The sequence below is a fragment of the Balearica regulorum genome, chromosome 2 (genome assembly GCF_011004875.1).
Source record: "Balearica regulorum gibbericeps isolate bBalReg1 chromosome 2, bBalReg1.pri, whole genome shotgun sequence".
Lineage (NCBI taxonomy): Eukaryota > Metazoa > Chordata > Aves > Gruiformes > Gruidae > Balearica > Balearica regulorum.
Window position 1 is genome coordinate 19,975,056 of NC_046185.1, and position 27,556 is coordinate 20,002,611.

The window sequence follows — 27,556 nt, forward strand, 5'->3', positions numbered from 1 at the left end:
TTAGGGCTAATGTCAAAGCAGAAGTAGCAATGGTGAACATAACTTTCTACAGGGTTCTAGGGGGAATCCAATAAACAGTAGCCCATCAAATCTAACACCAGCACACAGCAAATTGGTAGAAGCTATAAAGGCTAACAAGCTGAAGCATGGAATCGGAAAATGCTATATACCAAAGAAGAGTAAGAACAGTTCACGCAGAGGAAAGTAAGGCTTCCCGGATCTACTGGAGTTCTTCGAAGGAGTCACTAAGACTGCGGATGAATAAAGATCCACTTAGAGGTCAACTTTGACTTCAAAAATAATTTCAACAAGATCCCTCACTCCAAAGCCAAAAGCTCTGAAGGAAACTAAGCTGCCACAGGGTAAGAGGGGAAGATCTTCACATGGATAAATAAATTAGCCAAAATATATAAAAATAGAGGAGAAAAGAGTTCTTGTCTACCAGGGAGTTCTCTGCACTGAGAATACCAGAGTCGCCTGTACTAAAAACTACTACTCAGCATCTTCGTAACTGATCTAAGGGAATTAATAGTAATGTGCTAAAGTTAATTAATGATAACGAGTTATTTAAGTATAAAGAACAAAAGTCAACTGCAAACAATAGCATTCACAGCAGTGAATGTCAGTATGATAAAACAGCCCCTGAAATTTAATCTAGATAAAAGGGTTCCTTATAGGGTAAAACAATACTAATTTAATGTACACAGCAAAGCTCACTGAATTTGCTTAGTTAGAAAAGAGAGCCTGGAGTTGCAATAAACAGTTCCATAAAACATCAGTTCAATGTTCAGAGGAGGTCTTAATAAACAAACCAAAACCAACAACACTGTGATGCTGGAATTATCAGAAGAGAATACACAACACAACCCATCAGTGGCATCATTTTGCCATTGTGTAATTCCATAATGCTCTTGCATTTGTAATACTGACGGCAGTTACGTCCTCTCCTTCCTCATCCAAACATAGGAAAAAAAAAAAAAAAACCAGAAAGGACACTCAGAACAGCAGCAGGGTTTCAGGGCACACAGTGGCAACAAGAACTGCTAGACAGATTAGGACTTCTTAGCTTAGAGGGATGAAAAATGCAAAAGATCCCTAAAATCATGAGCAAGAATAAAGTGAACAGAAAACAACTGTTGACTATAACAGATGAATTAGAGGTATCAAATAAAATTGTTAGATTGAAGGTTGGGGAAAAAAAGAAAAAAAAAGGTGGGAGATTTGCTCAATCCATGAATAAATGATGAATTTTCATTTCTAAAAGATGCTGTAGACACACGCAATGAAATTTATACAAATTCAAAAAGCAGTTAAAAAAAAAATCCATGCGGAAATTTCATTAAGAACTATTAAAAACAGTTACCACTTCTGGCACAGGAAAACCGTAACATGAAGATCAATAGAAGCTGGCAGAAGAGACCAGAGCAAACTGTATGATTGCCTTGTTCCTATCCACTTCTCCCGGTATCTGCTACTGGTCGCTGTCAGAAACAAGCAAAATGGCCTTTTGGCATGACTTCAGTATAGCTGTTCTCATGTTCTCAAATACTTAATTTCAAGGGACAAAGTCTCCCCCAACATTTAAAAGTACTACACTCTCAGAAGTAAAACACGGGAAAAATGCTGGAATGCACTCTGCTCTCTCACTTCACCGATCACAATTCAACAGGAAGCAGACACAACCTAGCAAAGGTAAATGATGCTCTAACTGTCAAGCGAAGAAAACATTTTTTAGGATCCACATAGTGCATCCCCAGCTTAATCATCCATCCTCCTTGGGGACTATTTGAAGCAGCAGATGCAGTTCTTCACACCTCTCACCAACCCCATCCCATATCACCACAGTGCCAAGCTATCTTTTTCGATCCCCTTTAAAATTACCACCACAGAAACTAAAGTTTAGGACCAGTCGTGTCTTTCCTGGCAGTGCTAGCAACATATTTAATGAAACATAGACTCGTCATCTCAGAAAATACTCTCTGTTAGCAGATACTTCGTTTGGTGAACAATTTTGCTTTTTGAAACTTAAAGTGTCCTGTAGATAAATGTACAAATCTGCAAGAAGTTAATGGGAGGTCTCTTCTCTGTTCAAAATGAATACTCAGGTACTGGAGGAGTTTTAAACAATTATCACTGTTCAGACAATAAACAGATATCCAATGCTCAGACTTAGTGCTCATTATTCTCAGCTTATTTGGCAGAGATAAGGAACTGGGAAAAAAATGTTACCTGTACAGTCAAGATGGTAGTAATGCACAGTGATAGAAAGACATGCTAGGAAGAATGAACTCAGATATTCATGATATATAATTGCTGCCTATTTACACGACACTAAGATTTTGCTTTGAATCTTTCTAGTATCAGGATTCCTGTACGTCTTCAACCACCTCCTGTGCCCTTTCTGAAACATGTCCGCTTTGCTAGAAAAAGAATCTGAAAATAGTACAGAAAAGTGTATCTTCGTATGACCATGCTGTTGACCACACAACTTGTTCCTGCCCACTCCCATAAATAACAGAGTTGTTAGTGAAGTATTAGGAACCCTGAAAGAGAACAGCTTCACCCAGAACACTATCTTGTTCTGAAAATTCTATTTTTAATTCTTCGTTCGCACAATTATGTTATGAGACCCATAAAGTTAATGAGATTATCCACATGCCCTAAGCTAAGCATGCATATACAGTGTCTTGTTGTATTAAAAGCTTAATTGAAAAAGTGGCAAGAAAAACAGCAGAAGAATTATCCCAATAAAGATATCATATTTTCTGAGGATTAGAAGTAAGGCAGAACTTTCCTCTGGTGTTGACCAAGTGCTCTGCAATCTTCTTAATGGTTGAGTTGAATCAGGAGAAACTGTAGGTGCACTAGGATGACAGTGGGATGGGTTAGACACTATCATGTGGCTTGAACACATGAACTCCATTTCCTTTCTCATCATCAATCTTCTTCGGCCTGGACAGGCCACCTTGAGAAGGGCCCAACTGACAAAAATATTTATCTAATTAAAACAGATGAGTCTACATTCAAATTGCTCCCCAAAAGCAGAATCCTTGCCAGGGTAAAATAATGCAAAAAGGCATTCAACCTAATCAGATAGAGACACGTACACATAGTTTAAAAATTCTTCATTTAATATTCATTACAGGATTGAAATGAATAGCAAAATCAGAGAGCTAACTGCCTGCTTAGGAACTGAGTCCTAAATAATTTTACAGAGCTGGGCTTTCATCTGCTTTCCATATGTAAAATGTCAGTACTATTTCACCTCACATAGCTGCTGTGGGACAAATGAGACAAAAAACCCATTCAAGATACCACTTCCATTTGTAAGGTTCTAATGTAAGAGCCCCATTCCCAGAAATGAGGACTTATGTATCAAATAGAAAAAATGGATATATCAACACCACGCAAATTTCCTACTGAATTTTACACAAGCAATCCATCCAAAACATAAACCCCAATGTAGTATCCAGACCACTAGTAAGTCAGAACACTGTGAAGATCAATTCACAATTTAAAAATGCCTAGAGTTTGAATGTGGCATTAAATTTCATATTACAAAATTATATCAAACTTTAGCCATTGTATTATATGAATTTACAAAGGATACCCCTAAACAATAACTACTTACTTCAAAAGACTACCAATCATTTTAAGGGTATGCAGATTCTGGCATTTTTTAAGTAGCCTTATCTCCAGAGGGTATATATTGTACCTGGGTTTTCTTTAGTGAAAGAACAGAAATTCCATCTTGCAGAACCACAACTCTGGTTACCTGCAGCATTCAAATGGTATATGCCTTCACTATTAGAGCTAAACCAGTTACTGACAGAACTAATACACACCAGGCACTATAGGGAATAAGAGACATTTCACCAGTAGGTCTCAAAGCTAGTTACTGACAGCAGAAAATATAGTGCCTCAAGGCAAAATGTGATTTTTTTTTTTTTAAGAGGAAGAACAAAAAAAAGAACCCAAGACTTAAATGTTAATACAAATTCCTCTACCCACTCTTCAAGCCATCTGTTCCCCTACATCTGACCTGTTTACTAACCACCTAACCCTCCATTACCTGTCCCTCTCTATTTTGATCCTCACAGTTCTGCTTCCTTCTCTTTTTACTCAGTTCCTTCTGGATATTTTTTCCTTCTCCTGCTCATCACTTGGGTGCAACTCATAAAGAAAGGAGTCTCCCTACTTTCTGCCCCTTTCCCACAGCCCTACAGCCATGAGGAGCAACTGTAAGGGAGCCCTGCTTAGTCTCTGTAGCCTGGGATAGATCACGCTTAATACAAACAAGATTTTAAGAAGATGTATTTAATAAAAATTCCACCAGTCTCTACTGAGAACATGAAGTGAAGATTTTCAAATGCCTGTAAGTTAGCCAGTTTGGGTGTTTTTCTCATAGTGTAATAAAAGCTGCATTCTACCGAGAGCTCTTTTCCTGTTGGTATCCAAGGCTTCCCTCCAAAGCAGAGCAGGATGAGGATTTCTCAATGAAATATGTTAACAGCAAAAACAAACAAAAAAGTCTTTTCTACCAACCCTGCTAAAATAACAATGCCCCTCTTATTTTGTTCTGAGGAACAGACTAAGCATTTTATCTGAAGATCTACGAACAACTCAGCCACTGTTCACACCAGTATAAAGATTTTCAGTTGGATACTACATTAAATTCTAATTAATAAAAAGACCCAACAATGGAAAATGTTATGCAGCCTTAATAACAGAGTAATCTGCCAGCTACAGCTCTAATTAAAGCCTTCATTTCAACCAAAATGGACAAGATTGGACAAGGTTCCCATTCTTATTCTATTAAAATGCACACAAGTTGTGCTTTTCACAGGAGTCACATTTCATTCATTAATGTTAAACTCTTTAGAGAAGAGACAGACTCTTACTCAACTACATGCTTTGAAAAATGAAACACGATCTCTGAAGTGACAACATTAACATTGCTCCATTGTCAAATGAGTCATCTTTTTCAGCAAATAAGCTCAGAGTGAGAAAAACATTGAGCTGGTCATCTTTTAAAAACAAAGACTGTTTTGAATTCTATCCTAAGAAATGAAATAAAATAATTACTGTTATCTTAATTTCAGAGTTTTGCATGCAACAAAACCTCATCCAAAAGTGTAAATATCCATTACATAATTTGAGTTCAAAGTTCACTTTTCATAATGGAAAAGTCTGCCAGGTGTCTCAAATAATTTTTGAAAAGACTTTTTCCATGCTTCTATTTGAAACTGTCAGTCGATGCAAAGTATGATTTTAGACTACTCGTGTGAACAAATGTCTATGTTTCACTTACAGCACTTGCCAAAACATTTAATGTATATAAGCAACTCCATGTGTCAGCAGACCAGAAGAAATTGCTATAAGGTAAGGTGAGTGCCAAGACAAACTCGGCAACAGGTTTTTTTTTTTAAATTTTGAAATATTTATTTTCCTACAGCAGCCACATGTGTGCATGGAAATAATTAACAGGTAAAAGACACAAAGAAATGTGTACATGACAATTTATCAAAACTTTCTATTTAACTTTCACTCTTCACATGCAAGGCTTAGCCAATCTATTCTGCGGTTACATAGCAAGGAACCTTTGCTTTGCATTTAACACTCCACCTCTGTTCTCAGATCTTAAGAAATCCAATAAATCATGCAGCAGTTCTAATATTTACATCTCATGCTTCTAAATAGTAGCGTTTTATGGATCTTTATGATTTTCTTAAGGAGGAAATCCAAATTAGGTAATAGTCATGCCTATTACTTATTTAAATATATCATTTTGTTTTACAAAACTATCCCACGAATCACTCCAATGATGTTAGCCATGTTGAGACAGCTGAAGAGTCGAACTGCCAAGAATGTACACTTTCAAGATCTGTGGTTCACAGAAGTCATTGTAATATGGTGCTCCATTTTCCACTGGCTTCAGCAAAAGGTCATAAAATGTGCAGCTAGGCAACCTATTCTTGTGGCTTCACTGTTGATGGGTTCCATCTTGTTTTAACATGACTCTGAAGAATTGTCTCTGAAACTCTTTGGGCCATACACTGATAAAATCCATCAACATTTACTGCAGACAGCTACACACCTTGTGCTCAAACTTCTACTCAAAACCATTATAGACTTTCAAAGGACAACTGCAGATCACCTACATTTGTCTTGCAGAACATAGTTCAAGTAGCACTGCTCAAGGGAGAACAAAAAATAAGAGTGAAGAATTGAAATAGTTCTTTTTACCCTTGCACAAAAGCTGACTTCTATCACCGCTAAAAAGCACAGACTTTAACCTACCACTGTCATCCAAGTGCTTAACTGGGTATTAACGTTTTCAGATGTGTTGCCTTGAAAATAACTTTCTGCTTTGGTGACTTTGGGTGATTTTTACTTATTGGGTTGTTTTGGGTTTGTTTGTTTGTTTTTTAATGTGTTTTCTGGGGTTTTTTTAATGGTTTACTTAGTTTAAGTGATGGCACTCTATATATATGCAGCTTTGGCATATCCTAATTACCCCCAGTTATCTGCGTTTCTGTGGGTTTTCCCCTCCTGAATAGCAGACCACATCAAATAAGCTGACTGAAGAAAGGTAGAGGTTCAAAACGCACCAAGGAAGGTTTACATGAGTCTGCCAAAACATCTGCAATAGCCCAAGTATTACATTTACATAGAAGTTTACCCAATAAAGAGAACCAGTTCCTTGCAACCAAGTAACACAAACACATAGCCTCAAAGAGACAACGATTAACAATAATTAACTCCACAGTTTCTTCGTATTTCTAGTTTTGTCCTTGCGGAAAAAAATGCATGAAAATATATTGCTACAAGTTTCCCTAGACTTTAATTTTGGCATCTAATAGCTCAAGGTGGCTTACACAACAAGTATTCAAAAAGTGCTTAAAAGAAAAGTACAGCCTGTCTCAGATTTTGTTTTATATGACTGGGAAGCCTTGTAGCATTTTGATTCAAAAGCTAGTAAAGCGTCCCAGAGAATACATCAAACTAACTGCCATTCAAGCACTACCTGAGTGTACTCATATTTAATCTTTAATTAAGATTAAGCGTTAGGAAGACAAAAGACACATGGCAGACTGTATTGGTCCTTTACATACTGAATATTCAGGGCAAATGGAAAATCTGAAAGGCCCGATCTAAACCCAACCAAGACTGCTGGAAAAATTTCCAGTTATAATCCGGTTTTCTACGTTCAAGGTTTAAGCAGATATTACATCACACCTTCTCATCATGAAATGAATCTCATTTGTTCTAATGAAGGTAACTTAGGTTACTATACTAGGAAACTAAAAGAAATAAATACAGTAATACAGACACACATTTTTCCACAGTGAAACCCACAAAATGTTATCACAATTTCAAACAACAACCCACTGCAGTTCAGAAAAATCTTTTAAACTTACTGTGTTCGTTGAATCTTCTTGTAAAATTCTATCATATAACTGGATAGCATCATCATACCTGTTCAAAGAAATCATTTGTATTTATTTTTTCTAAGATAGAACTGACTTTTTGACTGTCCTTGCAATAGCTAATAATGCTCCTGTATGTTTTATATTGAATATATTTAAGCAAACTATATTCACACAAAATTCTCTTGAGTGCTGAATATGAACAGCAGTATTTTATGTCACCAAATTAAAAAAAATACATGGTAATTGCTTTACAGAATACTGTTTCAGCAGCAACTTATATATTTTACACCCAATTTCTTACTTTCCTATCTGTTCTCCTTTTTCTGTACCCAATAGGTTCAACCATCACATCCCAACTCTCCCTTTCACCTCTCCCAAGAAACAGAAACCCCCAAAATTGAAAGCCCATCCAAAATAATGACTTTTCACTTCAATTAATTTGATTTCAAACTTAAAGTTTCTTCTGTTACAATTTCATCAAGTCTAAGCAGCCACATACAGTAAACTGGGGGGATTCACACAAGAGTCCACCCCTAGACTATACCATAAATCTTGAAAGAAAATATTTTCCACCATCACTACATGGGTTTTATTAATTAATTCTGGAATTTTGAAGTATGCTTGAAACAGGTTACTCTAGCTGCTATAAATGCTTTAAATCTTCTGGGAAGCATATCTCTGTGTTCTGGGTTCTGTACACAGCTCTCTGACTGGACAAATGAAACAATTCAATTCAAAATACACTTGATTACACAGCTGTTGTGCTATCACCACATAACTATGGCATACTTTGTGTCTTCATATATGTAGTCTGACAAGTAGTTTTTCAGAGGTATTGTTGATTGATTTTGATGCCACACATCCCCTTCTCACCTTGGACACCCATTTATGTACTACCGCTGTGATCTGCACAGCTCGGCTGTCCAGTCCAGTTACTAGAAGGTACGAGAACAAACGTGAAAGGCAGCACAAAAGTAAAACCGAGCAGAAGGTGACTGCTACAGACTTGAGCAGACGCACTGTAAAATGCTGTATTCATGTTCCCTATTAGTTGCTACTTTTTCCAATGTATTTTACAAGACTGAACATGACGGCCATAATCCCAGCTTTACGGGATGCAGTTCCAGAGTACTATTCTTTTGACTAGCCAATGTCTACAGGGATGTCTCAGTCTACTTGGATGTTCCTCACTGTTTCCTCTTGCTGCTGGGGAAGGCAGGATCTTATCAACTCCTGGAAGTCACTCAGAATTTAACAAGAAATTCACTTCTTCAGTTGAACATGTGATCACTCCAGCCTAAGTCTCCCTAGGCTTTCCAGAGCATGGCTTAAAGCACCTGCAGATTGGTTCCTGTTCAAGACAGCCCAGACCTGAAGCCTCTTATTCTCCTCTGACTTGTGGAGAAAGTCTGTGAAGATGAAACCTCAGCCTTTGTTAATGCCTCTGCTCCTGTGACACTCCAATCTCAAGGACCTAACCTGACAGAGACATTTTGTCAAGAATTTTTATGAGCACTTTTCACCAAACTGTGGCTCAATCTCACATCATGCTGAAAAAACACATAATGTTTGTGCAGCAGTAATCTCCCACAAAGATCTGTTCCCATGCATTAACATCTTCAGTGTAGTCACATAAGCCTGAATAGAATTATGATCCTTTGCACTTCCGAATAGGTTTTGGGAAGGGGGGAAATCTGCTGCCATTCTCTCCCTGTCTTCCTACTCTATATCAAATGAAGAGAGAAAGACAGCTAAGTCTAATGGAAATTCTTCATGAATGAGTATTTGACATAAAGTGAGTGTGAAATGTGGAACATCTAGTCTACTGGATTTTTGCACACTCAGAAAACAGGGGAAAAGAGGTACACCCTGCAGTAATTAGGAGCATAGGAGAACAATGAAGGTAAACGCTGGCACTGATTTTCATACACTGCTCTAGCTCTGTGAGATGAAATGTATACCTCACGGAATTCGCCAAAAAAGTGCCTAGTGTTTTACTGTATAATGACTTATGCTGTCAATTAAGAGATCTTTTTAACCTAGGAAGTCTGAAGGGAAGATTGAAAAAATGTAACATTGCATAGTACATGCAAAAATGCAATAAAAATGTCTAAACATTATAATATGATCGTGCACACCATTATTTTCTCTAAAGAAACTGCCCAGCACTGCTTTGCCATGTTTTCATAGTGCCTGAATGCCTTTTTAAGAAATAGCAAGCACCAGACAGAAAGTACATTTTTTTTAAAATTCAGGTTTTACCTTTCCATAGCTTCAAATCTCATTCCAGTTAATCGTTTCACTCTGTGGCTCCCAGGAAACTGCCGCCTTAGTTCCTGAAGACAAAACTATACAAATAAAACCAAAAATACTATTGTGAATATAATTATCCACACAGAATTTGAAATTAAAAAAAAAAAAAAAAAGTCCTTGACTGAGGAACCTAACATGGCACTTCTGAGTAAAAGCAAATACCAATTTTTGAAATAAGCAATAAAATGTATTGATAAAGAGAAGCTCAGAAACTGAAACTTTGTCTGTTAGAAGACTAATTCTAAGAAATATCTTCCATACTTATCGTTAGATCATCAGGCCTTCTTGGAAATAGTTATTTGTCTAGAAAATTGAACTCATCCATTAAAACAGTTCTGACGCTATTAAAAGTCTCCTTAGTTGCCTCATAATAACAGAAGACAGTAAAAAAACAACAAAATAAAGATGGTAAGAGCTTATGTGATACTTCTTTAATAAATGGATATCTCAAAATGGAACAAACTATGTTAATACTATGCTCTGTGTTTATTTTTAAAATAAAACTTTGAAATCCAAAGAAAATGTTTGTCACTGGCTTGGGTTGAGCCTGCCGGCAGAAAGGCATAGCTTCTAACTCCTGAAATCAACGAGACACCTGGGCTGGATAAAAGAAATTAATCACAGGCGGATTTCTCTGGATTAGCAAAAAAAAGGATGTTTGGTAGAGGGATTGAGTCACAACTTCCCCAGAGCAAACTAACTCTATCATGAACGTGGCTAGATAGCATTGGAAAGTTTGTAGCTGACTCATTATGGTGGGAGGCAGGACAGTCCTCAGGCTCTCAAAAAGACCAGTGGTTTTAATCACATTAAACACTTCACACAGAACCCTCCTTTTCCAGGCATCAATTTATACAACTCAGTTTATAAACTTGTTTTTCAGACCTAAGGTTCTAGCAGAGGCCTATCTATATAATTTCATCACATCCACTGGTCAAAGGAAAAACACAGAAGCAAATCAGTAAAAATCAGTAGGTTCCCTCTCTGTTTCTGTAGATAAACAAATTGCTAGAGCACAGCAAAGAGAAATACTCACATCTCTCAGATGCAAAAAAATAAGAGATGGAAGAGAGAAAGGAAACAGTAATCAAAGTAATGCTTAGCCTCATGTAAGCACAGAATATTTTCATCATGATGATCTTAGTTTCCCATGAACCAAGATCTCAACAATAAAATTTCACACAGCAAGATTCAGTTTACTGGCATTTTGAGTGACGTCTAGGTGAACTGCTGCTACTCGGACAAGTTGCCATAAAAAAGTACACGTACTTAGCAGCACATTACATGATGGCTGAACTAATCTGTGAACATTCTTAAGAGACAGGAAAACTTAAATAAAACGCCAAAAAGGTAGTTTCACTCTAGCTTTTAGAATACAAACAATCGTCTAGATTTTAAAAAGAACTTTTGCAGACAATAAATCCTAGTGATCTGGGGATCCTGACAGTGATTTTCAGTATAAAAACATACACTGCTTTTCTCCAACAAAATTTTTAAATATCAAAAATAACACTTGCAATAATACGAAACTCCACAACCTGTAGATGGACTTTTACATCTAGAAAAATCCCACTGACAATATAAAAAAAGCTGATGAAGTAGCACTCAAGTGCAGAAGTACTACAAGACCAGAATTATTCACATTAGATCTGACTACATGATCATTATTCAATGAAATATAGCAGCCACAAGGCCAAAATAAACTCCTGTCGATTAAAACATCAGACACAATAAAGTGACCTGAAAAGTTGTGAGGAAGTCACAAACAACTCCCTGCATTACTTTTGGAAACAAAAGTGCACGAATAAACTACAGTAGCTATATCTTCAAAATGTTCTGGACTCAGCAGCACTGAATGTTCTCTTTTTAAATTTAAACCTGTAATTTCCATAATAATTTAAGTTCTTGAGGACTGGTTCTGCACTATGTCAATAATCTGGTTTCGAGATTCTCTAAGAAACTCAGCAGTTACAATGGTAAATCTCATTTGTATGTGAAACTTTAATTTGCAGTTAATTTGCTTTCTGATTTTTTTAATCATGTTGGGTTTTAATTTTAAAGGTCTGACAAAGGCACAGAAATATAAACCTGGGCTTCAGCATGTAAAACACTGACAGTGCCAATAGTCTGTGTTTTCACTAAAACATGCGCCTGAAAGAACTGGCTGACTGCCATAGGGGCATGCATTACGCACAGTCATTTTGTGCAGGACAGAGAGGACAACAGTAATAAAAAGAGGAAAGAAAAAAGTGAGATAAATGACTCTGAAAACCATCTCAGCCTCCTCATTTGGAGCAGATGAGACCTATCCCACCCTTAAGCAAAATGCATCACAGCTGTCAAAACCTCACTGCTAAAAAACAGAAGTTCCAAAGCTGTTTGTCTATTTCAGGGCTACAGCTGTAGCAAAAAGCCACATATGATGTTGACATGTTCGAATTAACTGCTTCTTTACTCTAAATCAATCAAATTGAAAAAAATAATAATAATAAAAAAATCTAAGTTTCCATTTTCCTCTAAGCTTTTAACCTCCTTTCTGAGCTGCATATAAAATGTTGCACTCCCTCATCTCAAGCAATGTTCCTTAGAGGGCACAGAAATTGAAATTTAAAATCCCTGCCAGGATTAGTAAAAATAAATAGTGTTTCACAACTGATCTTTCAACATTGGCTCCCTCAACAATTTTGTGAAAGTCTTCCTAAAAAGACCCTGAAAATAAAGACCAAGACTGTTTTAGATATACATCAGAAAACAGAAATGTATTTATTTAAACAGTAAGTCTATTTGTTTTTGCTTAGACAGCTATACTACAACAGTATTTTCTTCGGGCGAACAAAGGAAAGGGAAGTTCAGTGGGTTCATGACAAGTTCGGCGTGTTGTGCCGTATTTCCCAGCATACTCCATTTTACCATATACATATGGGATGCAAGATAAACTTGTCTAGCTCTGCCTACTTTCAAATTGCCCTTCTCCCAACTACATCCTCTAGTCTGACCCCTTGTATATCACACACCATTAAGTTTCACCCCAATGACTTCACATGAAGCTCAAAGACTTTATGGGGTATTTTGCCATCTGACAGAGAACAAGGCACTGGGAAGAGTAATCCCCATGAAAGACCTGGACTCCTGAAAATACCTTTCTTTTTACTTACAATAAGCTCAAGCTTGCTGACTTTCAGGGCATAAGACAAGCTCATGGGTTTTTTCCCCAGTATTTTGTAAAGAAGTGATAAAAAGATTATTAAACTCTGCTTGCAAAACACACTTTTGCCTATTTCAGTTGCTGCCTTTAAAGGATTAGCTGAGCTTGGTTGGGTTTTTTTGTTTGCTTCGGTGTTTTTTCATTTTTAATCTAGTGAACAGTTGTTACAGTTCTAAATAAACCATTTTATCTAAATTGTTATTTGTATAATTCAAATAAATTTGCATACAAACTAACATTAACAACATTTTTGTCAAGAATTGCTGAATAATTTGGATTGCAAGGGACCTTTGGTGGTCACCTGCTCCAAATCCCCACTCAAAACAAAGCCAGCTTCTAAGTGAGTGCAGGGCCATATCCCAAACCTTTTCTGAGCATCTCCAACGGAGATTCCACAGCTTCTCTGTGCCACTTGTCCCTGAGAGTTCACTAACCCCATTGTTAGTAACTTTGTCCTAATATCTAATTGGAATTTCCTTTGTTGCAGCTTATGTCTCTCACACTTGTCTTTTGCTGCACATCTACAAAAATCTGTCCCCACCTTCTTTATACCCTTCCATTAGGACATATTCAAAAATAGCACTAAAATCCCTTCTTAGCTTTCTCAAGACTTAACAAACCCAGATCTCTCAGCCTTTCCTTATACATTATGCAGTCCAGCTCCTTATTCATCTTGAAGATTTGCTCCAATATGTCAATGACTTTCTTTGATGATAGCCAACATGACATATTATATGATATGCATGACAGGACTTTTTACCTCAAAACATTCAAAAAACCAATATAATTTGAGAGTTTTTCAATAAACAAACACTCTCTGTACTGTTTGGCAACCTCAATATTATTCTTGACATTTAGCCCATACCAGAGTAGCTGTAAATATTTTCATGGCTATTGGAAAAGACATGATCTGTCTAAACAAAAGTTACACATTAGAGAAGGTGGGTGGAGGTAGTTTCTTCCCAGCAGTGTATTTCTCGATAGATACTCTACAAGTTCGAGCTACGGAGTATACAACATCCTGTCCAAAGAACTATCTGGAAGAGATACCCAGGAAGAAAACTTCAAGTTTCAGGGAAAAGTCAAGTTGAAAACTTACCATTGCCAAATCATCTCGACTGCAGTCCAGGGCAGCAATCATCACCTGTTCATATATTATCCAAACTGGACACAAAAGAGACATTAAATGCAGATAATTGATTTTTTTTTTAAAAGATAATGGGAAACACCTACAATGTAAATAAGATTAATGAATTCTGTCTGTGTATTTTTCCCCTTCTACTCCCGTGGATCACTACTGAAACAGGGACATCTTAAGAAACTCCTGGGATTAATTAAAAACGCATTTAAGCAATTCTATTGCTTTCAGTAACAAAGTATCTTCTGACATCTTGAAAGGAAAAAAAGGTCTAATTCTCTGCTTTTCCTAACATTATAGCTGCAGTCTTCTAAACAGATCCCCATGAGGACTTGCTCTCTGATCAGACCTGGAGAACAGCCGTTTGGGCTAGAAAGAAAACAAATTTCCCTTAACTGTTTCACTGCTGAAAGTCCTAAAAATGTTGTCTTCTTCCTGGATTTGAATAATTTCTCTAAATCAGTAACAGATTACATTATTTCTGTTCTAGGCCTACCAAGGTCTTGAATGTAAAGAACTTAACAGTGTAGCTATAAAAGTTGCAGAAGAGAGAGGTTATAATAGAGGGAAACACACAACGCAAGTATTAGAACTAACTATTTTGAACTCCTGTAAATCCAATCAGGTGCACCCTGTATTTCATAGAACTGAAACAGAAGCAAATGTCTTCCAAAATAAAACATGTAAAATAGAAATAAAAAGTAAAGATAATAAAGACATTCTCATTTTTAAAAATAGTTTATATTACATGATTTCCTGATATTTTTAAAAGAAATTACTATTTCTTGCTAAGTATATAAAAGAAGAGAAACAAGCATTAATTTGCCTGTAACCCCTCTTGCCCATTGGAACTATTTGTAAGACATATATTCTATTTTTATTATATAATGTACACATTTTTTCCATGAATATAAAAACACATACATAGATACAGACAAAATATAGATAACATATATCCATGATATAAATTAGATATTATATTTTTTAAAAAAATCTAAACACAAGAATAAGATACTTTTATAGTTTATGAACTTGCTCTCCTCACCCGATCAAACCTCTAGTTTGATACTCAAACTCTAGCACAGGTTAGTGTCAGTTATTAGGTAAGAGAAAACTTATAAGAGAACCAAGTATCCAGGCCAGAGGAGTGTGTTTTTCTAATCTGTACTAGGGCTTTCTTGTTCAAGCTTTAAAAAAACAAGAACAAAAAACCCCAAAACATCAAAGGTCTTATTCCTCCACTTTGAAATCCAACTCTATAGCTTTGGACTACTGCTTATCCATAAGAAAATCCCAACTTTTCATTAAAATTATGATGTGGATAACAGTATCCCTGCCCCTTAGACTGAATATTCAGTAAGTTATTTTTATTTTAAAAACACTAATAATGATAATTTCCCCCCCCCCCAATTACAGTGGATGTCTTCTGCCTGAGGAGGCAAGTTACAAAGATATCCAAATAATCTACCCCACTGCATTCGTTATTTTCCCTTCTATATGCATTTTGAAATTAGCCATTGTAATATCCAGGTATTTTTTGAAAACACATGAAACAACAAGACTAACATCCATCATAGACAATTCATTCACCTTCTGAGGCTACCCAAGAAGGAATTCTAGGTCTATTACATGTTTGGGGTTGTTTTGGTGGTTGGTTGGTTGGTTGTTTTTAAACCTGTATACAGTTGCCATTCTGTTACTACTTTTTTAATAAAAAATAAACAGAATAGAAATATGTAAGTAAATTTCAGATACTTCTATACATTTGCTAAGAACCTCAGGAATACTGCAGCTAATTTATCTAATGAATCCTGAATGCCAAGTTTATGAAAGAATAAAATATATACATCTTGAAAAGAAGGGCAAACTCAACACTGACAGGAAAGGAATGACTCAGCCTGTATTACCGAGAACAGTGTTTCAGAGAGACATCGTTAAGATCTTGAAAGGAGTATCAAGCTCCTCAACAATTTCTTACTAAAACACAGTTCCCATAAATTACTAGCAACATGGTAAGCAGCAAGTAAAACCAAGGTTAGTTCTCAAAGTTCTTCTAAAGCAGTGGGAACCTAGGACAACTCTCCTGCAGGTGGGTGTATGAAGCCTATCCATTCAGTCTAAAAACAAACAAGTTCCTTCAGTTACAGTGCAAGACCCCCACACAGTGCAGTACCTTCTTCAGGCACTGAATCTCCAAACACACTTCATGACTCACTGCTATGCACAGAGGTGCCTCAATACGTGATAATTTGGGGTTTATCCATGTATTTATATCCAAAAAAGCACAACATTTGCAGTGGCCAAGTTCTTTACAATGGAAAGAACTCCAGAACAGAATTAGAGCTCGGAGGGTGCAAGACAGAACCAGAGCAAAGCATCGATATAAACCAAATCCTATCTGCAGAACCCCAAACTCAATATTGAAAGATTCCTCATCTGACAAGAAAAGGAGACAAAGTGTCTTTCTGAAATGACTACGTGGATTTTAATTCCTGGAACACTGTATGTAATTAGGTATTTGAAATTAAAGTTAACTTACTACAAGTTAACTAACTGAACAAAGTTAATCATATGGAATACTGCAACTTTTATTAATAAATACAGTGCACTACTGCGGCTGCTAAAATCTACTTGTGACTATATAACAGCAGTTAATAAAATGAAAGAACTACAAGAGAAATGTATTAAAGAATGTCTGTATTAAATTACCTGAATTATAAAAAAGGGAAAAAGAAGAAAGAAGAAGCAGCATTAAAATAAAAACCTGTGTGAGATTAATATGCACACATATACAATCTTGATAGAATTTTGTTATACTTTGGTTTATTTTATGCTTTTAAAGAGTACTATTGTATTGTGACATGTTTCTAAACAATTGTCTTTTAGTCTGAAATGTTATACCCAAGCTTCTGTCTACTGAAATTAGTATAAGGTAGTTAAAATCCCCTGAAAATAATAATTTCATGAATAGTGGAAACTTCGACTTACCTTCAACTATGATATCACAAATGTAATGTTATAATAAAACATATATTAATGTTTTTAATATATGTAATTAACATAAATTAATATTAATTCCTGCAGTATGTTCAAGTTGATTAAGGAATAGCTTTCTCTGTTATAAAAAGATACGTTTCAGTTTTTGCCACAGGGTTGAAGAACAAAAAATCAGTCAAATGACAGCTAGGTAATAGTTTCACGCTAAGTCTTCACATAATGGTCTAACTACTAATCTAGCAAACCAAGAGTTCTAGGAGGTAATTCTTCCATCTGTTTTTGCTGCAGCCCACATTTGGAAAAGAAATAACATCTAGGAATTCTGGCAGCGTATTAGACTAAGAAAGTAATATACATTTAATGAACATCAGCAGATACAGAAAGGCAACACAGAAGTACAAAATAGCGACTGAAAAGAGAAAACAAAATCAGATAATAGAAGCTTCAAAAATAATGATTTTTTACTTACTGTCATCTCCAAGTTTAGATGCGTATTCATTAATTAACTCTTCTCCAACATCTACTATCTGTTCACTGTTTCGGTAGTTTTCTTCCCTCCATTTCCTCATTTTATCACGCATATCTAGGGGCAAAGGGGAGGAAAAAATAAAAAGAAAATTTTGAGATTTCCAGATAGTACTGGAATTTGAATTTTATTTCTGGAAAATATGCATATGAACAATGGGTTTAGAGAGCAATAGATCTAAAAAAGTGACTTCTACTATAGAAAACTACTAGAGAACAGATAGGTGTATCAGACCTCTGAAACCGTATCACACAAACCATGCTTAAGCTGTAATATAATCGATTCAACTTCTAAGTTTGCAGTCTCTCAGGTTAGTAACATAGATCGTAAAAACCCCGTAAGCAAAACTCTGTGAATCTACACGCTCCAAGGGAAAGGAGCCTCAAGAAAGGGAGAGATGGAAGAGAAGAATAGAAGAATGCTTCTATACCAGGGAAGCACCCAAAAGTATAAAAATTATCACTGTTTATCTAGGTAAGATAGAAAAGACAGTTTATTTTAACATTAGGATTTTTGCTCTAAGAGTACATTTATTATGAATCAGATCTCCAAGAGAGCAATCATACTCATGAAGTCAGCTAGAGAGCACTACCTAGTCTAGGTTTTATTTATCCTCCGGATCAGGAAATTGCTAAGGATGTGATTTTATATACACATATACATTTATATACATGTAGATGTTCCATATACAAGAAAAATTTGAGGAAACATACGGAAAATAGTTCCCATTAATAGATAGTGTCTTTACTAATACGAAGGTACCACAACAACGGTTGCCAGTATTTTTTTTAAACTTTACAACAGCTGGAAAAAACAAACACAACGATAGATCTAAACACTGTCAGTTTTTCTTGCACTTCAAAATGCATAGTTAACATAACTGACAGTAAAAATTAAGCACTGAACTTTCTTCCATCTACCTGAAGTGATCTCGGATCGCTCATAACACTGTTATTGTGCTACATTTTCTACTTTGAAATTCAACCAAAACCACCACAGGGTTACATTTCATATGCATGGGTAAAGTTAAATGTTTCTAGACACATGATGGTCCCTGGAAATTCAAAGTTAGACAGCAAGAATGTGAGAGAACACAAACATTCACAAAAGCTGACAAGCTAAACCCATAAAAATAAATAAGCTGTCTGATTTCTACCTACTCATTTACCGGGAAATTACCAATGCCTCCATTCCAGTGTGATTCCAAATGGAATAGTGTCTGATTTATGAATAACAGAACGTACATCTACCATTCATCACACATACAGCATTTACAGCGAAGGAGAAAAAAACCACAGAACTGAGAATAGTGTATCAGCTGATGACCAAAAAACAAAGTAAAAGTAAATGTTCTCATTCATATGAATCTATCAAGAGGCTCGTTAGTTTCAGAAATACTGAATTTTAAGTAAAAGGTAAAAGAAAGAAAATGCTAAAAACTGCAGTAAAACTTACGCAAGGTTTTTTACAATGTTGTCAAACTTCATGAATTTTTTACTACAAAAGCTTTCAAGAGAGTCAGCCAACAATTTAAGTCTTGGAGGCAAATCTACATACAGCACATAATACAAAGCTGAATAGTAGAAATTGGAGATTTTAGAAAAAAAAAATTTGAAGAAACATCTAGTTTTAACAACAATTACTGCTGTCACGTATATAGGCAGGTCCCCAGCAATTGATATATTTGTTGTAGTCTTAGGTTCTGTAGCAAGCTTTACAGATATAAATCAAAACATTACAAGTTCAAGGAGCAGAGGCACTTGCCACAATGTTTGTTGTTCCCTAAAAACATGCAAGCAGTCTACAGGAAGCCACAAGAAATAACCTGTGTTTTATTTTTGTGTCTGTTACGGTGTCAGCTAATTTGGTCTGAGCACCCAGATATGAAGTAATCTTCTTATAATTACTTATACTTCCACTGTTTAGTTGGATCATACTTTTCCTTGGTATCTAAAAGCACCTGATGAAATGAAGGAAGTTAGCCCTATTAGGACAGACGTACATTAGAGACATCTCATACACAGAGTCATACAAAATATCAATCAAACCAAAAAAACCTCACCAATCCACCCAGCTTACCTAAAGGCACAGGGTGTGTGACGGCCTGGCGGCTGCTCTCTGCGGCCTTCCAGACCCCCGACCTCACCCGGACGCCTGACGGGTCCTTTGCAGGTGCAGGCGGAGGCAAGGGCAGCTCAGCTGGGCACTGCGGCTGCTGCCTTTAACCCTAACAACTCAGCTTCCAAAGTGGCCTCAACTAACATCCCAGCATCTCACCTTTGCCTGTTGTAATCCCTTAAATTCATATATAAAATCCATCTGTTCCTTTGATTACAACTAAAAAGCAGGAATACCTAAAAGCAAGCAAACACAGCATGGAACACAACAAAAACATCGCACCAACATTTAATTGCACACAGATTATGACAGAGATAAAATGTTACATTGTTTTCTATTTCATAGAGTCTGTCCACAGAAAGTAAATGCGAATTCAGTTTCTAAGTCATAGGAAGGAACCAATTTTGTCGTCTAAAGTGTACTCTAACAACTAAAGACACTAAAGATAGAAGTGTTCACTTTTAAAATTAATTTGGGATTCTCTTTGTTATAGATGATGTTCCTCGATACATACATTTGCAAGAAAATGGTCTCACATAGACTGTTAAATTTCATCTTATAATAATTTTATGATATTTTCAAAAATTTCAAAGAATTCCTTGAAAAAAGTCTCACATTAACATGTAACAAAAACTCATAGCATGCCACTACTTAAGCAGCACAATTTTTAATACAGAAAATAGTAATAGTAATTTAATGATCCAGAAAACTTAAGTAATTTAAGCATCAGTCATCATGAGCTATGCAAAATCTTCCGAAACATTCCTTTCACTTGATTTCAATTTATATTAAAAGAAATCTAGTTTAGAGAATATGCCATCCCTTTCTCTTTTTGGTTTTGATATCCAGTCAAGAATTATTGACTGGAACAAGAATTGCCATGGCAGCATTCAAAGGTCTCCAGAAGTCCCATCTACCAGTAGCCAAAAGTCACGGCTTCGTTTTAGCTGGGTTTGAGATGTTAACGTTATTATGCTTCTGTGCAAGGTAGAGAAAGAAAAGAAAACCTGGTTATTCTGTCCAATGCTGACAACATGTCAGATGAGTTTTCTATGCAAGCAAATTGTAATTTTATTAGTTCTTGACTATCATGACTGCTTCTTGTTTGCAGATCATGCTAATTCTGCACATGCAAGCCAACTTGTGTGCTACAAAACCTGCTCCTAAAATGAGCTATACAATGTATTTTTCTTTTTTTTTTCTTTCTTAAATATTTCCACTTAGAAGCCAAATTAATCTTTAATGTATCACTGAAACCATGTTAAATATTTATGAGCAGTCTCCATAAAGTTCTACATGGCTTAAGAGGGTCCTAACAAGAGGCTTTGCATCATCAGTTACGACTGATGTGCTAAGCTACTACATCATGCTTCTTTGCCAGACTTGCAATTCTTGGCTCCCTGTCACTCCACATAGTTTCTAATTCTTGTAAATATGAAGGAAGCAAGAAACAGAATGCCATTTTCTACAGGATAATTAGCAACAGTGGCAAAAAGAGGAGCAAGATATCACCTGGGTCTCAAATAAATAAACTATAAAATATATGATGCATGCCCACATAAAACATTTCTCTTAATACAATAGCACCCTGAAGCCACATTTGGATCATCTAAGTCTACTGATCAAGATCCTGAAGTTTCCTGCTCCACAGGTTTAAAAATACACTTCAAAGCTCAAGACACAGCTGCAGACAAAGTAAAGAAAGAAAAAATAAAGACATCATCTCCAATGGTGGAAATCAGAGTTATTTTCCATTGTCTTTCCTAACCACCTGTGCAATGCATTTACCTAACGTACAATTTGTTCACTGTTAAACTCCCACCTTTGTCCCAAAGAACCTGAGTGAAAAGTGAAGCAAGGTACAAACTGTATTTCATCTGCCTTGTTACTCTTCTTCCCTAACCTCCAATCAGTTTCATCTTTGAGCAATATGTAAGTAAAAAGCATCTTGTTTAGAAAGGATTGAGTATATAAAGGACATTTTTTGAGATTAATATCAACCATACACCTGGTTTCATAGAAATTAAGCATTTTAGACAAATTCAAGATAAGCTACATTCAATTCCTGGAGCTGTGTTCAAGTTCTTTGCTAGGGACTACGTCACAACGCTGCTGGGATCACCCCACTCATGAGAAGCCTCATTGTACCAGGGATCTGTTGAGGTATACAGGGAATAGAGGGAAGAGCCTCCTTCTCTGAGAAAAGCCTTCGCAGGATCTGTTGCAGGAATCTGCTCATTTTTACTTTACTTTGCATCCCTTAAAATAGAGGGAAAGAACCACATAATTTTTTTCAAATGTGTGCTTCTAAAGCGCAGAGAGACACCTGTACCAATGCAGATCTTCCCCTACACTGCAACTCTTTCATTTGGATGTAAACTGGAAGATATCAACTGAGAAGCTGATATGATAAAATTCCCCAGCTAGTCCCCAAAAAACTCACATTCAACACACCCATATGCAAAACCATGCTCCTAGCACAATGTCACAAATGTCAATCAAAACTCTTGGACACAGAATATGGAGGTTATTTCTAAGAGTAGGACGCTCACTTCAGTATGAACTAGCCAGGTTCAAAAGCAGTAAGCTTGAGCATCCTACACCTGGCCTTTATAATAGAGGATAAAGACATCAACTCTGCGATACTCTCAGCCAAAACAATCAGAAACACACCCACAGTGCACGTTACCCATCCTTGGAAAGACAAATGAGATTTTTCACATCACTGACATCTGAGAACAATAGGAAGAAAAAAACCACCCTAAATCTCTGGAATTTGTAACTATTTCTGTTGAAGTAAAATAAAAACTGGAAAAGTTCTTTACACAAGCTGGTTTTAGAGCAATTTTTGGGAAAGGCCAACAATAACACTAGTAATGCTCCACGCAACTTCCCTTCCTGTACAGTGCCCTGCCTGCTCTCTATCCAAGCTGAGCTTCACACCGCCATACCTTCTCAAAAGAGAAAGAAAAGAACAGGCAACCAATCTTTTCCCAAAGTGTTAAATTAGTCTAATGACATCATGGTTATGCAACCAAACATCAGAGCAAAACCACCTATAAGGCAATGACCACTCTGGCAAGAAAGCCTCCTTCTTCATCCTTAATCATACAGTTACAGTTTTGTTTTCTTCAATATCAGCTAAAATGTCTTCTGAGATCAATGCAATTTGAGCTGAAAACTGAGTATTTCAAATTCCATTTTGTTTTGCTTCAGAGTCCTACAGAAAAAAGTGCAAGAAAGACAGCATGGGCGATATTTCTGATAATCTATGCTCACGGAATTATTCTATTGCTCAATTATTTCTTCACAGAGTAGCAGTACATAAATAAAAAACAGAAGACCACACAGTTTCTGTCTGCTTTACGTTCTCTACTGTAGTTTGTAAATATATTGGACCACCAAAGCAAAGGTTCTCCCTTCATGGCCAAAGTTATTAATTTATTCCTGATAGAAGACTGTAATGGCCTCAAGTGTTGTATAAGCTCACATTTGAACATGTACTGCTTACGAGAGAAGAAACATTGAGAACGTCAATAATAAATAATCATTATGACCAAAGATATGAAAGGTACAAAGACCTGGGGAGCAGGATTTTCAAAAACTTTTATGTCCTTCCACAGCTTCTAGGAGCTCCTCCACAATGCTCACAACGAACTTTTAGGAAAACATGTAATTTTCAGGCCCTTCAAAAGTTGAGCTAAGACACAAACTGCTGACCCAGCCAAGGGGCCATTTTTTCCCTGTATTAGTGCTGTATTAGTATTTTGGGGGTCGGGAAGCAGGGTGGGAGGAACGCCCCGCCGCCAGCCTCTGGGGAAACGGGGGCCCGTGCCCGCAAAGCGGGGCCAGCGGCCGGAGGGCCCCCGCCCGTGGCGGCGCTCGGGGAGGGCACCCCCGCAGGGAAGCTCACCCCACAGCGCACCCGGGACAGGCTCGGGGCCCTCCCTGGGCGATGTGCGCGTCAGGAGCCGGCAGACCCGGGATCAGCGAGGGGCTGAGCACAGGTCGCCGACTCCGCTTCTCCAGCAACGCCGCCCCGCTGGTGCCGGCCGGCCACCCACGGCCCGCGGAGCCCGGCAACTGCCAGAACCGCGGCCCCCTCGCCCTACCCTCCTGTGCCGCCACCCGGCCCCGCCCGGGTACCGTCACCGCCCGGCACTGACTGCCGGGGCGCAGGCGCCGGCCTGCCCCGGGTCCGCCGCGCAGCGAGGCTCCGGGGGCACCACGCAGGTGCGGACACCACCGCCCCCACCCTGCGCCCGGGGCTCGGTCGGCCCGGCCCCGGCTCCAGGCGGGAGGCCGCCGGCTGGCCGCGACGTTACCTTCCCAAGTCACGTCGTACATCTCCGACACCTTCGCCATCTTGGCGGCCGCCCGCGTGACGCGCTGGCGTGACGGCCCCGGCCGTCATTGGCGGGGAGGGCGGGCGGCGTCCCGCAGTGGAGCAGGCCCGGCCCGGCGCAGCGGCTCGGCGGGGCACGGGGCCGCCTGACGCGCCCGGCCCACCTGAGCGCCGGCCGCCTGCGCAATCCCGCCGGGGCGGCCGAGGGGCTCCGGCAGCCTCCTTCCCCCACAGGCGAGGCAGGCAGGAGACGCCCTAAACCCGCAGGACACGAGTCCCCGAAGACCTGGGCTGGCAGGGACGGAGAGTTAAAAAACTGGTACTTGTCCCGTCGTGGCTGTGGGGTTTAGTGTGTGTTTGCTTCGAGCGTGCAGTGAGCAGGGAAGAGGTGTGATTGCCTTTTCCCTGGCACCCCGTGCTTGTCCTGCCTGCAGCCGCAGCGGCCTGGCTTAGCTGAAACAAAATGCAGAGTTGCTGCTGGGTTTTCCAGAACAGGACATGGCACTATGGGCTGCTCATTAATTTCTCTTACTTTATAATCCTTGTAAACTTTTCAAATCCAGTTCACGTGGTGCAGAGTTTTACACCTCGAATGCACACTGCCTGAGGAGGTGCCCGCTTTGGTTTCTTTGCAGGTCGTGAAGTGGCAGTGTGTTCCTTCTGGAGACGAGGATGAACGGTCCGTGTCTCTGTGTTTGCCCCAGCCACCCCGTGTGCCGCGAACCACGGCAGTGACACGTTCCTGGCCGTGAGTGGGAGAAGCCCAGGAACAGACAGGAATGGGGTCAGGGACCCGCTGCCAGCCGTGCCCACCTCTGTCTCCTCTCTGGCATTTATCTTCCAACACTGTGGCTTCTGCTGACCACCAGTCACAGAGAAGAAGCGTTTCTTAGTAAAGAAGGCTCCCAGTTTCAATCCTATGTTGTTAGGAAATAAATGTATCTCTGCTGAAGATGTTAAAAAAATGGTGATGGATTTTTAACTTCATGTATGCTAAAGAACTGGATTTTAGAAAATATCACTAGAAACTTACTTGTCTGACATTCGACTCTGACAAGATGTCTTCTGGGAAATGCCTCAGACTCCACACTCAAAATTAATCCCCTAGATCCATCAACAAATGTACCCTAGTATGAAGAAAACTATTTCTGTATTTATTGTTTTGCTTCCCCTGAAGTAGAATAAACTACAAATTCTTAATACAATCTACAGTGTAATTACATGTAATGACTTCAACAGTTAAAAGGCCTCAACTGGAATTCAAATGGTGGTCTAGAAAGACAGTGTATGTCTAATTTTTCTTCCCTCGAAAGTGGGTTTTGATCATTTAAATCACTGAATTATTTAGACCTTGTATAGCACAGCTGTACTTCCAGATAATTTTACAATGCCAGTGCCTATTATCTGAACATTTCCAAAACATTTATGTATTTATTATCATAGTATTCCTCTGGGTAGGGAACTATTACTCCTGTTTTACAGGTGAATGAATGAATGCAGAATGGTTATGATGTGCCAGATCTATAAAGCATTTAGCACACACCTGCTCGGCACATTACAGGGTAACACTGAGATAGCTGAGGTAAAATGAAAAATTAGCATGCAGAGTTCAGTGCCGCTGGATGGCTGAGCTAGCTGTAATGCCTAATGTAGGATGCAGACAGAACTTTTAAGCATATAAATCCAAAATTTTGATCCTTCTAAAAGCCCTGTCAGCTGCCACTGAATGCTGAAGGAACTGAGAAATGTGTGCTTGAAGTGTTGGGGAGGGGTTCGGACTTTCAGTTCCCCAGACATCCAGCTCTGCACTTCTGCACCCGCCTGCAGCTTTCTGTCTCGGCAGGAGGCAGGAGACAGTACCTCACAGGCGCTTGGTCCAGTCACGGTGCTCGGCGATAACTCTGATCTCTGCTAGCTAGATTTAGACAGCTCCCCAGTTATGCTGGATTGCTTCCTAAGACGTGCAGCCCTCCACCTGTGCTGTAAGAGGAGACTTGATCCTCAAGTTGTGTACTGTAAGTGTTGCCTGCTGCCTTTCTTGGATGTAGTCTTGAACAACTTGCCTAAAAATCACACACGCCCTGTTCTGCCGAGCTCGAAACTGACCCTTCCACTACATTCCTCTGCTCTTACTGTGGAAGGGGAAACCATCCACACTCATCAAGAGCCGGGAATTATTGTTCCAATATCCCGTTATGCCAGATACTGTTATAGTTAGAAATGGTTTGGGTATTAAGCTTTCTCTTCTTCGGAACTAAAACAATGGTTTTGAAAGCTGTTTTATAATGCTAGGAAGCTCCATCACTTCATTCAAAGTGTTTTGCTAATAAAACTTAAAATGCTCTAAAAAGGCAGCAGTCATATGAAATCTCTTTTCTGGATCTGTTATGTTCTGCTCTTGTGCCACTTCTGCAGGAGCTAACTGGAAAGGCAGTGATCCAATCTCACATAATAGTGGTAAATGCAAGGTGTTTTGACGGGACTATTTACAAATGCAGAAAACTCACCATAAGCTTTTTGTAGGTATCATCACAGCTAACTCTACATACTACCAAATGAAAATGAAAAAAAAAAAAAAATTACCAAATATCCTTTTTTGCTCAGTTTCCTGTTAAAAGACCTTTCTTTTTTATTATGAAACCCATCAGTCATTTCAATAGTAATTCATTCAGAATTACAGTTCAGACAGTGACACCTACGAAGGAAGCAGAATGTCATTTACCTTCATCCTTCAGGTACATAGGAGATAGGAGAAAACAACTCCAGGACAGCGTGGCACAAGGAAGAATGTACACGTGTAGGATCCATGTATACTGTGAATTAATAAAGTGATAATTTGTCTTCTGTGTGAACCAAATGGTTCATTTGCTTGTTATGATGCACTTTGCCTCTGTGCAAGAGTATGGACAAACTTCATTTTATGTATGGAGCATTTACAGATAATATTAACTTGTACAGTAGCAGTAAAGATGTGTCCCAGAAGATAAATTAGTGGATGAGAAATACAGCAAATTCAAGAAAATCGAATCACACGACTTTTAAGGACTCTGTGCTTTAATGTAGGTGCCTTTGAGCCTGATCCTACTTGGCAATCCTTTATTAACATTGGAACTTCAGATATTTTCTTACCTCAAGTCTAAAATTTCCCAACGTGAAAGAAAAATAGGTAAGAAAATAAATGAATAAATTTGCTTCAAGGGAATTACTATGGCAGGTAATATATAGAGGAGAACATTTTAACATGATTTTAAGTTTTATCACAGCATCACCACAAATAAGAAAAGCCAAATAAAAATTTTGTAAGTCATCCTGAAAAATTTGGAGGGTTTTTCCTTATTTTGACTAGTGCAAACTATTATATATTGGAACATATGTAGCAAAGCAGTAACATTTTGAATTTGTAATTCAGCATTAGTATTTGTAGTCAATTTAAAATGAATTCCCTCTTTCTGACTCCTAAACTAAAGGACAAGAGGAGACC

General features: G+C 38.1%; 1 protein-coding gene across 1 annotated transcript in view; it reads right to left on the reverse strand.

Annotated features, from left to right (window-relative positions):
- The window catches only part of EMC2 (ER membrane protein complex subunit 2), a 45,180-nt gene extending 18,761 nt beyond the window's left edge, over positions 1 to 26,419 (reverse strand). The window contains exons 1-5 of the mRNA XM_075743488.1: positions 24,056 to 26,419; positions 17,556 to 17,669; positions 14,051 to 14,115; positions 9,696 to 9,781; positions 7,422 to 7,479 (exon numbers count right to left, since the gene is read on the reverse strand). Of these exons, the coding sequence (XP_075599603.1) occupies positions 7,422 to 7,479; positions 9,696 to 9,781; positions 14,051 to 14,115; positions 17,556 to 17,669; positions 24,056 to 24,095 (363 nt within the window). The 5' untranslated portion in view covers positions 24,096 to 26,419. The remainder of the gene's footprint in view (positions 1 to 7,421; positions 7,480 to 9,695; positions 9,782 to 14,050; positions 14,116 to 17,555; positions 17,670 to 24,055) is intronic.
- Positions 26,420 to 27,556: the final 1,137 nt, after the last annotated feature.